Raw genomic sequence first — 18,851 nt, 5'->3', positions numbered from 1 at the left:
CTTTATTTTTCTCTCAGTCTCCTTCTCTTGCCCTGTCTCTTCCCCTAAAGCTGAACTCTGGCTGATGGTCTATTCATTTTCGTCTGTGTCAGTGAAGAAAGGGTTAACTGAAGTGAATTCACTGAAGGCTACGAACGCTATAAAGTTTAATAAATTAATTCACAATATGTACACACACACATTCGTTTTTTTATGCCTGAAATTATTTTACAACATTTATTATAGATACACCTCGGAGCCGGACAAATACAGAGGTCCGGATCCTCGGTGACCTCAGCTGACTACGGCCACTATTACAGTCGTGTAGGCAGCCTGAAGCCGCCTTTCCACTGCACACGACAAACGACAGCCGTCGTACCGGAAGTCATTCATTTCCAATGGAGAGTCGTACAGGGGTTGCGTGGGGTGCCGACCATCTGCGAATGCGGAATTTTCGGATCCGATTTGAGCTGCGGATGCGTTCAAATATTTGAACTTGAACGACTACACCGTATGCGACACGCCGACCGGATGTGATGTATTCCAAAGTTGTCCAATCAAATCAGTGTGCGCAAGTTGAGAATTATTAATCTTTTTGCTTATCACATTTTATTTTGTTTTAAAACATTACAAAAAAATGCATAATAGATTAATATTACATTAGTAATTGAATTATATTATTTTTAATGTCTTTATTTTCACTAAAATTTTTGGCGGTCATTTGTCCTATATATAGGCTAACGTTACCTGTTTATTGTTTGGCATTCAATTCATTTCACCATGGTGAATAATACAATAAATTTGTAAAATGTGGAATAATAAATACATGTAAATACTAGGCTACATCGGGCTATGCTAATTAAGGCTAATTAAGGCATGACAAGGATTTGAATACATTCAGCAAATTTGGCAAACAAAACACACCTGTCAACCCGACAACCTCACTAACTTTCTTCCAAGCCTCATTTTTCCTATTAAAGTCTCTGTATGATTCTAGAGAAGTATCATATAGAATGGGGTTTTCTGAGACCGCGAGGATAAGCTTCTCTCCCATGTTGCCGTGTACGATCAAAGTGAAATTTACGTGCGACTGCCACTAGGGGGCAGATTCCGACAGTCGTGTCCGAATGTCGTGTGCAGTGGAAAGGCGGCTCTCAACACTTCACTTTACATGGTCGGAGCGGAGCTCTTCAGTCTGGTTCAGCTAGTTTCGCCACAGAGCCTTTACTGTACACTTGATGTTGCGCTTGTAAATGGATAAAGCGACTGCCTGGTGCTCGTTATCACTTCAATAGAGCGGCGAAAGCGCCGAACAAGTTCGTCAGCGCTGTGCGTGAGACGATCCAGCTGCTCTCACGCTGCGACTGCTGGATATATTTATTAATTTATCTGAGGTGTGTGTGTGTGTGTGTGTGTGTGTGTGTGTGTGTGTGTGTATGTATATGTGATGTGAGTATCCCCTTTGCAATATTTTTGTCATTAAATTTTATTCAAAAACACTTCAAATCTGAATGAAAGAAACAGAGGTGTGACGTCGGAACCTTTATTCTCTCGTTCATGTTTCCGGTCGGGTGAAATAAACTCGGGATCGATTTCCTGCTGTACGTTACACGCGCGTATGCAGGCTAACCTAAACAACAATTGAATAAACCAGATACATTGAAATTAATAAATAAACATGGAAACGATTTTAGAGCAACAGCGTCGATACCATGAGGAGAAAGAAAGACTTATGGACGCAAAAACGAAGGAGATGTTGACGAAAAAAACCACGGTAATTTTACAGATCCGTGAATTAGTTTAAATGATTCTAATACATGAAACGTAGCCCGTTTTTTCCACTGTGTCGTTTTGATTTCTATATTTAACTAACCTAGTATGTTATGGTTGGCTAATATGTGTCTGTTCGTTGTGAACTCACCAAGCACTTTTTTTTGGTACTGAACTTACATTGTGTCTTACGTTACTTTAAAATACTACCATGGCGTTTTGAAGTATCTTAAAGTTTACATTTGTATTGAGACATTTAGCAGATGTTTTTATTTAGAGAAACTAAATAAAATAAAATATAGTATCCCATTGGTAATATTCCATCACTGTACTATCACCCATTGTAAGCAAGAAAATATTGTTTTCCTTTTTGTTTAATTGTTTTCCTGATACGATCCCTTGAAACTCTTTGTTTCTTGTGCAAACCTATTACACCGTTGTTTATTTTAGTGAATTCTGCCTTGTTTACAAGCATTATATAATTATTGCAAGTTATAATTTCTGGTAATATCTGATTGGTGTAATAATTGCTGTATTTTTATCTATTTGATAAATGACTTGTTCTTTTTTCTGTTCAACAGCTGAGAGACCAGATTAATTCTGATCATCGAGTGAGAGCAATGCTGGATGTAAGATTCATCTGTTCTGTTCATTTGTGCAATAACATTCTTTAGTTTCCTACAAATAATTATCAAATTCAGTTATAGAAATGTTTTAAAGTCATGAAGCTGGTATTTTTGTGTTATTTAATACATGCAGAGATACATGGAAGTGAGCGCAAACCTCAGAGACTTGTATGAAGACAAAGATGGGTAAGACATTCTCGAGGACATTTGAATCTGTACATATATATATCTGCCTTATTTTGTTTGATCATATGGCTGTGTTGTGTATCTTCTTCAGAATGAGGAAGGATGAGCTAAATGCAATATCAGGACCAAATGAGTTTGCGGAATTTTACAACCGACTCAAACAGATCAAGGAATTCCACAGAAAACACCCTCATGAGGTAGACATGAAGTATCTGTCTTTCACTTTCACCCTTTCCTGAATTGCATGCTTTTGTCTCAGAGTGCAAAATATACACACTGCTTGTTTGTGTCAATTCCAGATCTGTGTGCCCATGTCAGTGGAGTTTGAAGAGCTCATGAAAGCCAAAGACAACCCTAGTGAGGAGGCACAAAGTAAGTCTTGAGTAATGCAAGTGGAACATTATGAAACCGTGATTAGGTATTTGAACAAACCCTTATTAAAGAGGCCCTATTATGCCTTTTTAAGTCTTGATTTTGTTTGGGGTGTCTACTAACATAGGTTTTCATGCTCAAAAAGCACCTTGTTTTCACATATTTTACATTGTTGTAGTCCTAGTCTGTCAGTCAGGGTTTCCACGGGTCTTAAAGGGATAGTTCACCCAAAAATGAAAATTAGCCCATAATTTACTCACCCTCAAGTCATCCTAGGTTTATATGACATTCTTCTTTCAGACGAATAAAATCTGAGTTATATTACAAAATCCAGGCTAATCCAAGCATTAGAATTGGATTCATAGTTGCTCTGTTTTTTAAGTCCATAAAACGTGCATCTGCCCATGAAATAACGTGCTCCACGCAGCTCTGGGGTGTTAATAAAGGCCTTCTGAAGCGAATCGATGCGTTTGTGCAAGAAAAATATCCATATTTAAAACTTCATTCATAATCCGATATTCAGTATTGGTATCGGCTCCGATCCGCCATTATTTGCCGGATCGGGTATCGATCAGACAGGACCGATCAATATTCAGTGCCCCACAAAATGCACACAAAACATTTATAAAGCGTCATCAATGCTTCGTGCACTATATAGTGTTCTGAAGCCATTCCATAGTTTAATGTGAGGTACAGATTAATATTTAAGTAATTAAATTCAAGTTCACGTGAATAATTCCCTCCGCTGCGTCTGTCAGCCATTCTCCATTCAGCTTTAAACTGTGTGTCACGTTCAGTTACGACAGTCAACACGATGACACACTCTCCAAGATGATTCAGTGTTCCTGTTGTTATGCTTGATCTGTTGATAACGCTCTGTTTTCGCATAACTTGACTTTATCCTGCTGGAGTTTATAGCTGTAAACGTGTTAACATTACTTTCTAACTGGTGTCTGTTAGATCACAACACTGGACTAGAGATTGTATTGTTCTTCACGCACGATAACTAAAATGTTAAACTGTTCGATAAAATATTGCATAGATAGATACGCTACGCATCGATATATCTTCCAGTTGTGTTGAACTTTTCAATGCGGACGGAGCGGTGGGATGTGACCATAGACAGTAAAAGAAATGGACAGAGCGACTCCATAGACTTCAACGGAGATAATTGAAGTCAGATAGAAGCACTCACTTCCTGATGGCTGAGCGTACTGCGCAGCCTCGGACTGAGCTTGACGGCGTTGATGTGACGTGAGCAACCTGTCCGACAGTGGCAAGTCTTCTACTAGTTGTGCAAAGTGAAATCTGAATCACCGAATCTTGCAGAGACAGAGAGGGTGAGCAGGAGCAACTTTTGATGAATGAAGCAGGATCTCCAACATCTCTATCTGCGTTTATGCCTCCACGTCCCCCCGATTGCCTCATAGACAGTAAAATATTGCCTACGAGCTTTTCCTTGGGTCTATACGGTAATTTGCTCAACAGCGCGACACAGTCGCGTGGTTATGACGCAATCGTTAGCCTATATTTTACAAAAACAGCTTCAACGGGGCGATAGTGTAAGATACAAGGTAATGGAGCCTTTTATACATTGTCGTGTTTGTTTAGAAATAAACAATGGACGAATGGAGTCTTTAAACGCCACGGATGTAAAGATATTCACTGTCAAAGTGAGGCCAAAATGAATGAGAGTCAATGGGATGCTAACAACAGGTGATGGCTTGGTTAGCAATGGCCGCGCCTATGGAAGGTACGGTTTCCGGGGGCTGGGTTTACCCCCTTGGATGTGACTTTTGCTTCAAGCGCATCATCCTGCGCACGTGATGCGCATACGGCTTAGTCCCGCTCTGTATTATAATACTTTTGCGCTATGAAAGATTATTAATAAGGTAAGGTTTAAACTGTTTGTCAATGGTATGTTATTTATTTGGAATGTTATACATATGTCTTTCAGTGCCTTTTTGTTATTACTGCTGTGATTTGCACATAGCTGCACTGTGAGGGTTTTGTATTTATTTGTTTACAATGCTGAATGCTGCTGTTTAAATTGTTTAAACTTTAAACCCGTTGGTAGCATTAAGTACTGAAGTACTTAAAGGGTGGCAGTCTTTTATAATCAACTGTTATTGTGGACTATATACAGGAGAAGTATTTGTTCTCCATTTGAATGAGATGTTTTTAGGTGGCTAATTAAGCAAAGTGCTTCCATTTATTTTATTATTAGTATTGGTTCATAAAAATATCGGAATCGGCAAATAGCCAAAGCTGCGGTATCGGAAGTGAAAAAGTGGTATCGGGACATCCCTACTTCAATGCAATAATTTGTCAGTTTAATTATTAATTTGACTAAAGGCATGTTCAAACAATTGTTCTAAAAGAAAAGTCCACACCACAGTTACAACAATAACAACAGAGGAATGAGAGTTTGGATCACTTTCAGAACTTTTTAAAAAAATTGCTAAACAATAAAAATATTGACAGCCAATCAGAATCCACCCGACATTTAAAGAGCTTGAGAATTTTAAGCAGAAGATGACAACTGCAGTACACACTTATAATAAACCGAAAATGACATCCTTAGGTGTGGACACTAATATAGTTCTAGTTATCGTTCTTGGTGTAAACGGGTCTTAAGTCTTCCTTGCTGATCACAGATCTGGTGGAGTTCACTGATGAAGAGGGTTATGGACGCTACCTGGATCTCCATGACTGCTACTTAAAGTACATTAATCTTAAAGGAGTTGAGGTACTGTATGATTTACTGGCTTATTTTTATTGCCTGCCTTCAAATAATTGAATAAAAGATTCTAATGCCTCTGCTTATTGATCTTTTTTAGAAACTGGAGTATGTCACTTATCTGTCAACATTCGATCAGCTCTTTGACATCTCTAAAGATAGGAAGAATGCTGAATATAAGAAGTAGGTGAAAGCTGGACATTTTAAATACCATATAACAGGACTAAACAACTGATCAAATTAAAAGCAAAATTGTGATAAGGGATCCAGGTTTCAGGATTAGACGCAGCACTGTGTTTATTTACACACGTGCAGCTCATGATAACGGTTGTGTCTCAGAGAGACTCTAAATGCTGCTCTACAGTGCTCAAAGTGGGTCGGCACTTCTATATTTGAATCTTTAGCATACCTCTTTTTTTTTTTTCTTGGGTCGGCACTTCTCACATGTTGCTGGTATAGTGTCAAAGCATCAGGGTCTGGGTGATTGATTAGTCATTGTAGAAATTTCAAATGTGATAAATTTGCATATACCTGCCAACTATGTCGATCCTGTCATAGGCAATATAGGTGGCAACGAGCTGGTGGGCGGACAGATTTCAGACAATATGTTCTTCTATTCTCTAGAGTTAATTTGAGGCAATTTCTATGGCGTTATTTTAATGCCAATGTCGAGTGCATTATTGTAACACGAGAGAGCATCCATGGTCAACCCCCAAATCAGAAAAAGTAGGGACAGTATGGAAAACGAAAAAAAAAAGAAAGAAGTGATTTCTAAATTTACTTTGACTTGTATTTCATTGCAGACAATATGAACAAAAAATATTTCATGTTTTTTCTGGTCAACTTCATGTCATTTGTAAATATGCATCCTTTCCTGTCATTCAGACCTGCAACACATTTAAAAAAAAGTTAGGACAGTAAAGCAGTTACCACTTTGTAATGTTGCCATTCCTTTTCACAACAGTTAAAAGACGTTTAGGGACTGAAGACACCAAGTGATGAAGTGTTTCAGGTGTAATTTTGTCCCATTCTTCCTGCAAACAAGTCTTAAAGGTCCTGTTCTTCGTGATCCCAGTTTTCAAACTTTAGTTAGTGTGTAATGTTGCTGTTAGAGCATATATAATACCTGTAAAATTATAAAGCTCAAAGTTCAATGCCAAGCGAGATATTTTATTTAACAGAAGTTCCCTTTCAAAGCCTACAGCGAACGGCCTGTTGGGACTACATACCTGTACATCCTGCTTTAATTACGTCAGTAGAGCAGTATGTCGACTAACCTCCGCCCACAAGAGTACGTGAAAAAGGGGGCGTGGTCTTGTTGCTCCCGCGTGGATAAGAGGAAGTGTTGCATTCGGTTGCGTTTGTGTAGTTTGTTTGTCGCCATGTCGTCGAGACGCTGTTATTTTCATCCCGGAGTCAAGTCACCCTTGTTTGGCTTTCCCAGGGACGCTGTACTTAGAGATCATTGAGCGCATGCATCCCCGTTATGGTGAGAGGCGTGACCTTTCCGGTAACGTGCGCTCTGCGTGCGCTAAGCTGCTGTCGAATCACAACACGGGAACTGCTGGCACAATCAGAACTCGTTACGTGTTTCTGAAGGAGGGACTTCATAGAACAGGGAAATCTTTCAAGCCGTTTTGAGGACAGTGAAAACAGCGGTATACAGATAAGTGAATTGTGTGAAAAATACTGTTTTTTTACACGCGAAACATGAACACATGTTATATTGCACACTGTAAACACAATCAAAGCTTCAAAAAAACACGAAAAACGGGACCTTTAAGGTGGGCAACAGTACGGGGTTTTCGTTGTTGCATTTTGCGCTTCAAAATGCGCCACACATTCTCTATTGGAGACAGGTCGGGACTGCAGGCAGGCCAGTCAAGTACCCGTACCCTCTTCCTCCGCAGCCAGGACTTTGTAATGTGTGCAGAATGTGGTTTGGCATTGTCTTGTTGAAATATGCATGGACGTCCCTGGAAAAGATGTCTTCTTGAAGGCAGCATATTATGCTCCAAAATCTCTATGTACTTTTCAGCATTAATGGTGCCTTCACAGAAGTGCAAGTTACCTTTGCCAAGGGCACTGACACAACCCCATACCATGACAGACCCTGGCTTTTGGACTTGTTGCTGGTAACAGTCTGGATGATCCTTTTCTTCTTTGGTCCGGAGCGCACAGCGTCCATTCCTCCCAAAAAATACCTGAAATACTGATTAATCTGACCACAGTACACGTTTCCACTGTGTGATGGTCCATCCCAGATGCCTGCGAGCCCAGAGAAGTCGACGGCGCTTCTGGACACTGTTAACATAGGGCTTCCTTTTGGCACCGTACAGTTTTAACTGGCATTTGTGGATGTAACTACGTATTGTGGTACTTGACAAAGGTTTGCCAAAGTAGTCCTGAGCCCATGTGGTGATATCGCTTCTAGATGAATGATGATTCTTGATGCAGTGCCGCCTGAGGGATCGGTGATCACGGTTGTTCAGCTTAGGCTTGCGCCCTTGTCCTTTACGCACTGAAATTCCTCCAGATTCCTTGAATCTTTTCATTATGTTATGCACTGTTGAATGTGAAATATCCAAATCTCTTCCTATCTTTCTTTGAGGAACATTGTTTTTAAACATTTCAATAATTTTCTCACGTATTTGTTGGCAAACTGGCGATCCTCGGCCCATCTTTACTCCTAAAGGATTAGACCTTTCTTGGATGCTGCTTTTGTACCAAATCATAATTACAATCACCTGTTGACATCACCTGTTTCAAATCACATCATTATTTAACGATTTTACCTCATTACTAGCCCTAAATTGCTCCTGTCCCAACTTTTTTTGAAATGTGTTGCAGGTCTGAATGACAGGAAAGGATGCATATTTACAAATGACATGAAGTTGACCAGACAAAACATGAAATATTTTGTGTACATATTGTCTGCAATGAAATACAAGTCAAAGTAAATTTAGTAATCACTTCTTTTTTTTTTTATTTGCGTTTTCCATACTGTCCCAACTTTTTCTGATTTGGGGTTGTAATTCATAAGAATCTCTCAGCTCGCAGGCAGATTTCCTTCACTGAATTCGCTCTTGCAAAAAACTAGACACACTCTCAAATTTAGTGTGCTGCTCTCCCTCAGACATTGTGTGCGCACGGCACTCAAACTTTCCTGTGCACTCTCAGATCTCTATCCATCCATATTTAAGAAAAAAAAAAATTTAATGGCCCGGCCAACTTCAATAATAATTTAGCTGTTAGTTATTATGCTGCTTAATATTTAAAATTATTTGTAGCCATATTATTTTAATTTCATTATCATAAACATTGTTGGTTTGTAGCTCATAGTTTTACCAATCAGAATAGACGTCCACGATTGACTGATCACTGATGAAATATTAGTGCATTTAATTTTATAGGAATCAAGTGATTATTCTAAAAAGGTATTTATTAAATTCTATTTATTGTTTTTTTTATATATAGTTCTACAATAAATGTGTATCAACATATGGGGTTGTTATTATTATTATTATTTTTATAGTCATATTCATACCTGCAAAGTGCAAACGCTATTCTGTGAAATTTGACGTATGCATATCATGAGATTTAGTGCAAATTTAGAGCTTTTAAGGCTTTTTGGGGTTCGATGAATATATTTGCTTTCCATAAGCGCCACCTACTGTCAGAGAGTGAATTTTCATTTTTATGCATACAAAGCCAAGAGAGAACCAATAAATTAATTAAAAACAAATATCACTTTTGGTTACTACTGTATTAAAAATGTATCTGTGTCTCTGCTCTTGCAGGTATCTGGAGATGTTGTTGGAATACCTGCAGGAATACACGGATCGTGTCAAGCCTCTCCTGGATCAGAATGACCTCTATGGAAAAATCTTAATAGAGTTTGAGAAGAAGTGGGAGAGTGGAATGTTCCCAGGCTGGCCGGTGGGTTTGTGTTTAAGCGACAACATTAATGAGCTGTACAGGTCTTATTACATGCGTTTCAGCAGTCTCTGCATATTTTTCAAACAAGTTAATATTCATCACTGCTGAAATAATTGGTAGATTTGAAGTTCCATTTGAAGTTGGCAAAGAAGTATTGCAGGATAGTGAGATGCCTATCATCTACAATAATACTTTCTGAATAGACTTTATTTTTCTGCTTCTGGTGGTGTTGTGGTCGTGTATAAAGCTATGGTTATTCCACAGCTGTATTGCTACTATCATGTAGCATATTCCATATCTTCATACCATCTAATACCACCCTAACCCTAGGGTAGGTTACTTGTTTATTAGGGGTGTCACGATTCTCCAAATCCTTGGTTCGATTACATTTTCGATTCTAAGGTCACGGTTCGATTCGATTCTCGATTTGTACATTTATTTTTTTTAAAGCACAGGTTGCTATGCCATTTTTAGACTAGACTTTTATGCAATATAATATCTGACCTTTGTTCGCAATGTACCACACTACATTGCCAAATTTAAAACATTTATTAACAACATTATGTAACAATAACATATCTTCAGTCAATTGAAAACTTTAGGAAAATAACCTGCCATCTAGTTTCTCTTTTGTAAGTGCAGTCTTCTTCACAGAAGATGACATTCAAGGTAGGGCTGGGAAAAAAAATTGATTTGATTTAAAAATCGAGTTGGTAGGTCAAATCGATTCATATTTTCAAAAAATCGATTTTTTTTCTCCCCCTCTGCAGTACATACATTTTGCATTCGCCAAATCTTCCTTCAGGGTTTCCGTAGCACGCTCAACGGGCGGCGCAGCCCGGCAGCGCATGCATACACAAACAACATGGCAGAAACAGCCGGAGAAAGAGAGCAGCTCCTTCCATTTCAGTCGTGTGGAGTTGGTTTGGATTTACGGTATCTGATGAGGAACAGACAACACCTCGATGTAAACTATGTCTTAAGGCTGTTGTTGTTGCTGGCAGCAGTCCGACAAATCTGTTTCAACATTTAAAGCGAAGACATGCGGCTGAGTGGGAGAAGTGTTGCCTCTACGAAAAGAAAACCACTCTAGTGGCGTTAGCGCTAGCCCCCCGTTTGCAAAGCAAACAACTCTTCAACAACCGAGCTTGCCTCAAGCCTGCTGTTGTTGATAGGCTCATTTTCCTTGCAAAGAATGTTTAAAATGCAATTAAATTTTTTATGGCGAATGGTGTTACTGTTTACATGTTCAATTCAACTAAGAGTTACCTCAGGATTTTTTGTTGTTTATTAGCTCAATCCAAATACAGTATAAATAATTTGGATGTTTAACAATCTTTGTTGCACACTGCACCGTGACTTTTCAGTTAGATAAAGGGTTTGCCTTTGCAATTTTATGTTGATGCACTTTAATTAAATATAATAAATATATATATTTAAAATATATGTACATTTTGCAATTATTTTGTTTTAATCGGGGGCGAATCGAATCGTAAATCGAGTTTTTTATTAAAAAATCGCAGATTTTTTTCAGGGGAAAAAATCGCCCAGCCCTAATTCAAGGTCACAACAAAACAAACAAAAACAATAAAACAGTCATGTCCATAGTCTTCTCTGAACAATTAAGTGTCTTAACAAACTATTTCCGAACAGTTGAACATATACTACACTGATAACTACTTTTTATCCCCTGAGAATGAGGACTGTATTTTTTAATTATTTCATGTTATTCCTAAAGACGGATATGTTGTTTAGAGCTGCTCTTTGAGTTTTCAAAAACAATTTTTTTTTAATAATAGAACAAGACAAGGCAACTGTAACAATTTTGCAGTGTCAAGTCCTTCTGAACTGGAGATGGTGGTCTAGTGGGTTAAACCACTGAACTGATATGCAGAAGGTTGCTGGTTTGATCCCAGCAGTCGCCACCAGTGTGTCCTTGAGCAAGGCACTTTACTCCACGTTGCTCCTGGGGGATTGTCCCTGTAATACGGGCACTGTCGCTTTGGATAAAAGCGCCTGCCAAATGCATAAATGTAAATGTGTAAATGTTCTTAAAGAGGAATATGGAAAGAGATCTTCTAAAATATTACTAAAATACTGTAGTCAAGGCAACTAAATGTGCGCTGCTCAGACCTTCAATAACTTTCTCCTTTACATTATTGTACATGGAGGGAATCACCGTAGCTGTGAGATGCGATCTACTAGGGATTTCATAGCGTGGTTCTAGCACGCTAATTAAATGACTAAAACCAGAGTTTTCCACCACCGAATAAGGTTGCATGTCTGCGGCTATGAATACTCCTAACGCGCACGTAATTGCATTTGCACGCGAACATTGTCAACATAACTCACTGGAAATCCAAAATACTTCCACACTGGCGACTTCGGTGAAAAATAGGATGGGGTTCAAGTTCTGTCGATGGGTCTCCTGCATCTACAGTTGCCATGCTATCTTTTGAGTGGCTGTAGCTGAGATTGACTCGCAGCACTTCAACACGTGTTTTTTTCCTCTTGGCAAGCAACCGGACGTGACATGGGGGCGTGGCAGCATCGATTCTATTTTTTAATTCGAAGTTTGAGATTGTGACTCAATTTTGGTCGATTTCGATTTAATATCGAAATCGTGACACCCCTATTGTTTATGCATTGTGAATTTAAGGAAAGATGTTGTCTATTAAATCAATGCATGGGGAATAAACTATGATTTTCTTTAAATGTGTGTTGCAGAAAGAGACGAGTAGTGCTCTGACTCACGCGGGAGCCCATTTGGATCTGTCTGCTTTCTCTTCCTGGGAGGTCAGTTTCTTTGTTCTTGTCTGTTACAAAAACGTGACATTATTTTTACTTTGTTCTTTGTTTTACTAATGTTTTAATTTATGTTGTCTCACACATAATTCTATTGCAAGATCATTGCTGTTGTTTTATTACTGTAGGAGCTGGCATCTCTGGGACTGGACAGATTGAAGTCTGCTCTCATGGCTTTAGGCCTCAAATGTGGAGGGTGAGTAGGAACACTCCTGCGCACGTAGCACTCTTTAATTCTAGTTTCACGTTTAACTGGATTTAAATAAAAGATTCTGATAGGCCCTGATTCTTGACACTGTACATAATGTCTGGTAGAGAGTGTTATTTATATATGTATTTTTGTTTTTTAATGTTTTCTTTGTAGTACACTAGAAGAGAGGGCACAGCGTCTGTTCAGCACTAAGGGCAAATCTCTGGAGTCATTAGACCCCTCATTGTTTGCCAAAAATCCAAAAGCCAAGGGACCAAAGAAGTAAGCCCATCCCTGGAAACTATATAAAATAATGCAATCTGCATTTAAATTGGTAGAGAAACAAGGGACATGTTTTCACTTGGATGCAGTCATACTTTGTATATATTATTTGCCTGTTAAATGTAACTTTGATCTTTTGTCTTTTTGTTTGCAGAGACTCGGAGCGCAACAAGGAAATTGGTTTTCTTGAAGCTCAGATTTATGAATATGTGGAGATCTTGGGGGTAAAGATATCTGCCTGCTTTCTTTTGAGTAGTTTTTAGGGCTGGGACAATAAAAGTATGCATTGCGAATCAAGAATTGGTTATGGATCAAGATTTACTGAATGCATCGCGATTCTCTCTTAAATCGATTCTGAGCTTTGTTTTTAACAGTAGATGGCACTGCGTGCTTCCAATTCCTTACACACACACACCACTTGAACCTTCTATAAAATAATCGTTCAAAAAGGTTGAAGTGAATTACAAGAGTGTTTGCAGTGGGTTGCTTACATTAATCTCAGGCATTCTGAGGTGCAAGTACATTCTCAGACTCAGTCGAACGCACAACTGTTCTTCTTTTTGAGCATTTGAGCATGTGGTTAAAAACTAGCCTAGATTGCCATCTTCTGTTAAAAACTAAGCTCAGCATCGATTAGAGAGAAGTCCTAGCCCCCCAGCCCTAGAAGTTTTTAGTAGTTGGTCTCCTCTCATTTCACGTGTATTTTTAATATGCAAAACAAACAAATGGATTGTTTAAAAATAGAATACTAGTGTGCTTATAATGCATATTATAATATATCTGAGACGTGAATTTCTGGGCACTGGCTTCAGATATTTGCGCACAGAAAACTTCCCACACAGTGTACGAGTAATAAATTCATTTCCCTTTCGTGTCTTCTTGAGATTAAATATTTAGATTGGCAAAAATGTAAACTTTTGTAATGATGCAGCACTGCCCTGCCAACTTTCCTGAGCAACGTTCATGTTTTCAAAATTTTTACATTGTTTGAATTCATAAAAATGTTACTGGCCAAGTGGCGATTGACACCATTTCATATTCTCGGCAACACTGATTTTCACTCTCATTTGGCACTTAACAAGTGTTAATTTTAGGCGTTTAAATGTGGATGTATGTATATGTGTGCTTAATTTGGAACGAGGCATTTCTAAAAAAAGAAAAAAAGTTGTTAGGCATTTTAATCCAAATTTAAATTTAGTGCAGTCAAATAATGAGCCATGGAGAAATGTTAAACATTAATGACAGGTGATTCAAGCACATTTAATTAATCTAATCTAATTTACTTTGTTTCTTTGGTAAATTAACTTCATGTATGTTGGTGTTCTGCTCTGGTAACTGATCTGTTATGGACGTTGCTGTAAATTCCTTGCAGTGACACTCAAAGCTTATGTATTTTGTTGTGTGTTGTAGGAGCAAAGGCAGCTGACCCATGAGAATGTTCAGAGGAAGCAGGCGCGCACAGGAGAGGAGCGTGACGAGGAGGATGAAGAGCAGCCCAGTGAGAGTGAGAGTGAAGATGAAGATAATGAGATCATATACAACCCCAAAAACCTGCCACTTGGCTGGGATGGAAAGGTACGCTTGGTATTGTTGTAGTGGTAAAGTTTGGCTAAAGGAAATATCAAATTAGATATTTAGATGATGTAATTGATTCCAGTCCCTTCAAAAGATAATTAGACTGTACTAATCATTAAGGCTGGGCCGTAGTAAATATTTCATACTTTTTTTGTGCGTGTGTTTTGAGCCATTTTCTATAGTGTTATGACCCTAATGTGGGCTGAGGCTATGAAGGAACATAACATTAATTGGATAAATAATTTCACGGATCTTTTAGCCCTGGTTAGGGGTGTACATAATTGCTTTATTTCATTTTAATCAAGTGGTTTACTGAAACAATTGTGTCCGTCCTTAAATGAATTCAATTATAACTAAAAGTTTCTTAAAGATAATGCTGTAAACTATATAGGGAGCCCTTACTTACACATTATAATATTAAAGGTTAACAACAGAGCCCAAACTATTAGCCTAAATTCAGTTATTTATTTTTAGATATAATAATCAACACTCAATCTATATATATATATATATATATATATATATATATATATATATATATATATATATATATATATATATATATATATATATATATATATATATATAATATATTTCTCCAACTCATTGTTTAAATATAATCATTTATACACAGTGGCTGTCATTTTCATGACAGATTTATTTAAACATACATTAAATAAACAAGATATCACTAACAGGTTATGTAGAATATAATGAATGTATAGGCTAATATAGTGTATATATTTAGTGAAAGAGTTTGTTTCTCTGGTGAACTAACAGCTGTGGACTATGAATGACTTCCGAGGTAAATGTGATGCTATGTGACATTGTTTACAAGCTGTTTTATTGTCTTTCCGCGGTTGAAACACAGATTGAGGGATTACACGACATATGATACATTTCAGTAAGTTGTAATGTATCCTCAGCATACCTTAAGAAATATTAATTCATGTTTAATCTTTAGGAAGAGATGTTTACAGATGCTTGCGCGCTCCGCGGCCGCTTGAACTGACGCACCTATACAGTGATCAGTCACGTCACATTAAAGAGCGTTAAAACAGCATTTATCATTTATTGAATTTCGTGGTAAAATGGACTGAATACTTAATGTTTGCGTGGGAACTCGGATTGAAGTGTGTTCTGGGCTTAAAACAAGCCGACTGTTAACTGTTAAAGGTTGCATTAGGAACCGTTCGGTATACACGTGCACCGAACCGAAAGCCCTGTGCCGAAAAGGTTCGGTACGAATACGTGTACCGTTACACCCCTATACCTGGTAGACGTTCTCAATGAGCTGGTACAAAAACGCACAAAAGGAGTTTCAATAGGGGAAAAAAGGTACATTTATTCATAATAAATCATAGTTACACTCAATTAAGAGGGAGAGGAAAAAAAAACAGAAATGCCTATCAAAGGAAGTAAGAATCTGAGCGGGGCTAAATCAAAGAAAGTAATAAACCAAAACCAAGTAACAGATGTTACTTGATGTTTGTTCAAAGTAACAGAAGAACACTTCCCACTGGGAAGAAAACAAAAACAACTAATTAGCTCAAATCAAAATAAAATCTAAGCACAAGGAGCAAGCCAACTAGTCTAAAAAAACAACAACAAAAATCCACCGCAAGAGTGAAGCATGACAGGATCAAAAATTCGGTTCCCTTTTCCTCTCTCTCCCATTTTCGGTTAATGTCGGCCTTTTATCAGAGGGACGACCATTCAGATGTCGCGCCATAATGATGACACACAGCATTAACAACCATTAGCACTGCCCTGAGAGGTGATAGCAGAGAAAGTGAAAGTAAAAACGACAACCACGCACCACATCCTCTGAGCACTTAACATATAGCCATCACAAATATTTAATACATCACCCAGCCCTAGTGATAAAGGACTTGCCCTGTGCCATTAACCTTGCCTTTTGTCTGCTCTCTTTAGCCAATTCCATACTGGCTGTACAAGCTGCACGGTCTCAACATCAATTACAACTGTGAGATCTGTGGGAATTACACGTACAGAGGACCCAAAGCTTTCCAGAGACACTTTGCAGTAAGTTTTCAAGAAATTGCTCTATATCAGTGGATGTATTTTATAGAGTAGAATCTCATTCTCAGAGTTTGTGAATGGCAGCGAAGAAGATTAATCTGTTTTCTCTATTTCAGGAGTGGCGTCACGCTCATGGCATGCGCTGTTTGGGCATTCCTAATACAGCCCACTTTGCCAACGTCACCCAGATTGAGGATGCAGTATCTCGTGAGTATACTAATTCTTAAAAGATCTATTCTTAACGGATTGTACACTCTGTAGTAGGGTTAATAAATAACGATAAACCATCTTTCCATCTCCAGCTGTATTGAGGTGTAACTGCTAACATGGTTGACAGTTTATAATTTTTTTGAGCAATCGCTTGGACACATTTCTCAATAATTAGGTTGTTTTTTCAAAACTCTTCACACCGTTTTCATAATCAACTTTCAACTTGGAACATCAGTAAATTTCACACTGAAAATGCACTAAACTACCAAAACCCAAAGGTTTAACCCAACAAACACAGTCACTCATAAAACATCAACCTAAAAAACACTTAACAATAGGTAGCATTATACAATGATTAAGTATAACAGCTGTCTACTTTTTAGAATTCACTGCAGTGTGTTAATTGGTCAAAGTTTACATTACAGTACAAAAGTTTCCCCTTTTAAATAGATGAAAGACTAACACCTGTCTAGGTGTTCAGCTACATCTAATTGTTTTGATAGCATTTCATTTTTTTAGATTTGGAATATATTTTAATATAGTATTGCTGTAGAATTGTAGCAAATTGCGGTCTTTTGTATTATGTTAGGTTTTGAAGTTTAACACAGTCTTGTTGTTTAAATCTCATTTTCTTTTTTTGCCGCGAGTACCATGGCCTAATATCGATCTTGCTTAAATAAATAAAATTGATGCAATTTGAAAGTAGTAGTTGTTGAATACCATTTGTGCAAAGGCAGTTATAAATGGCCCATAGTTTAGCCCACAAAGACTGCTACTGTGCTCACAAGTGACCTAAGTATTGAGAAACTGGTCCTAGTGGTTTGTTAAAACGCAACAAAAAAATAGTTTGAGGGATGATCTCTTTCATTAAGTACACATTTTAATGGGAGAAAAATATTTAGACAAAATACTTGAATGTTGAGAAAAATGCCTATAATAATATTGGTGTCAGTATTTTGTTAAATCATTATTTTTGCATGTTAATAAACAACACAAAATGGCCTTGTTTTGGAAAATGGCTTTATCTGTCCTTGTATTTTTCTCCAAAATAGTCTGGTCAAAGCTGAAGTCACAGAAAGCATTGGAGCGGTGGCAGCCAGATACAGAGGTGAGTTGTTCTGAAACACATTATGGTCAATGGAGCCACATTTATCTGTTTTCAAATGTACTTTTGCATGAATGAATACTGAGACTCAATATTGCTAAGCTCACAAGCAGAAAAAAATATTTTCTTTTTGCCTTGCAGGAGGAATATGAAGACTCCAGTGGAAATGTGGTTAACAAGAAGACTTATGAGGATCTGAAACGACAGGGGCTGCTGTAGAGCCCTCTTGCAACACAAGATCTCTGAACATATGAAATACTATGTAAATATTGAAACACACAAATGTTTCTCTAAGTAATGGCGAGTTTAGTCTTATTGTCTTTTCCAGGTTTTTTTAAAAATACATTTGTACATTTTTATTAATATTGATTTATTCCCTATTTTCTCATTTGGTGTCTCAAACATGAGACATACTTTTTCATTTAATCAATACATTTTAGTATGTTATGTAAAAAAAAAGGCATGACTTTAAGACTCCAATAGTAAGGTGGCTTTACTCCCTTTTTATTCAGTAGGCATCTGTCAATATATTAAAGAATTCATACCCCTTAATTTTTTTCCTACATTTTATGTTGCATCAATCTACACCCCATACCACATAATTAATGAAAAAAAAAAAAAAATGAAATATCACAAAGAAAAAATGAAATATCACATTGACAAGTATTTAGATCCTTGATATGACAATTGAAATTTAGCTAAGGTGCATCTCAATCTTTGGATCATCTTTGAGATTTACAAAATACCTCATAAAAATGCAGATTTACATAATGTTCCAAAGATCATTTCACCCCATCAATGGTCCTGTATGTAATGATAGCACAGCTGTATCAATCGATCTTCTTAGGGCAATGGTATCTTGTCAGACCCCTGCTTAAAAGATTCTATAAAAGTACAAACCCATTCTGTCTCTGAGGATATTTTCTAATGTTTTTGCCAATAATGTTTGATGCATGGGACTCTAGAATGAGATTTTTTTTTAATTCCATAGCCAGTAGCTTAGAAATGTTACAATCATAATTAGAGTAA

General features: G+C 37.5%; 1 protein-coding gene across 1 annotated transcript; it reads left to right on the top strand.

Annotated features, from left to right (window-relative positions):
* Nucleotides 1-331: 331 nt before the first annotated feature.
* On the top strand, nt 332-18,724 carry sf3a3 (splicing factor 3a, subunit 3). The gene is made up of 17 exons (XM_079829685.1): nt 332-1,753; nt 2,331-2,378; nt 2,509-2,561; nt 2,653-2,758; nt 2,861-2,933; nt 5,591-5,682; nt 5,774-5,856; nt 9,474-9,612; nt 12,340-12,408; nt 12,546-12,613; nt 12,782-12,889; nt 13,044-13,113; nt 14,300-14,464; nt 16,400-16,510; nt 16,624-16,714; nt 17,770-17,825; nt 17,964-18,724. The coding sequence occupies exons 1-17, from the start codon at nt 1,658-1,660 to the stop codon at nt 18,039-18,041; spliced, it is 1,506 nt and encodes a 501-aa protein (XP_079685811.1). The 5' UTR covers nt 332-1,657; the 3' UTR covers nt 18,042-18,724.
* The last annotated feature ends 127 nt before the right edge of the window (nt 18,725-18,851 follow it).

This window comes from Gobio gobio (genome assembly GCF_949357685.1).
Source record: "Gobio gobio genome assembly, chromosome: 11".
In the NCBI taxonomy this organism is placed as follows: domain Eukaryota; kingdom Metazoa; phylum Chordata; class Actinopteri; order Cypriniformes; family Gobionidae; genus Gobio; species Gobio gobio.
Note: the sequence above shows the minus strand (reverse complement) of the source record. Positions and strands in the feature narration are given on the sequence as shown.

Bases quoted from the DNA above. Each gene is read 5' to 3' on its own strand.
- sf3a3 (XM_079829685.1), top strand. From the start codon at position 1,658: ATGGAAACGATTTTAGAGCAACAGCGTCGATACCATGAGGAGAAAGAA. The intron at 2,934-5,590 runs GTAAGTCTTGAG...TGCTGATCACAG, and splicing joins CCCTAGTGAGGAGGCACAAA to ATCTGGTGGAGTTCACTGAT. The intron at 13,114-14,299 runs GTAAAGATATCT...TGTGTGTTGTAG, and splicing joins AATATGTGGAGATCTTGGGG to GAGCAAAGGCAGCTGACCCA.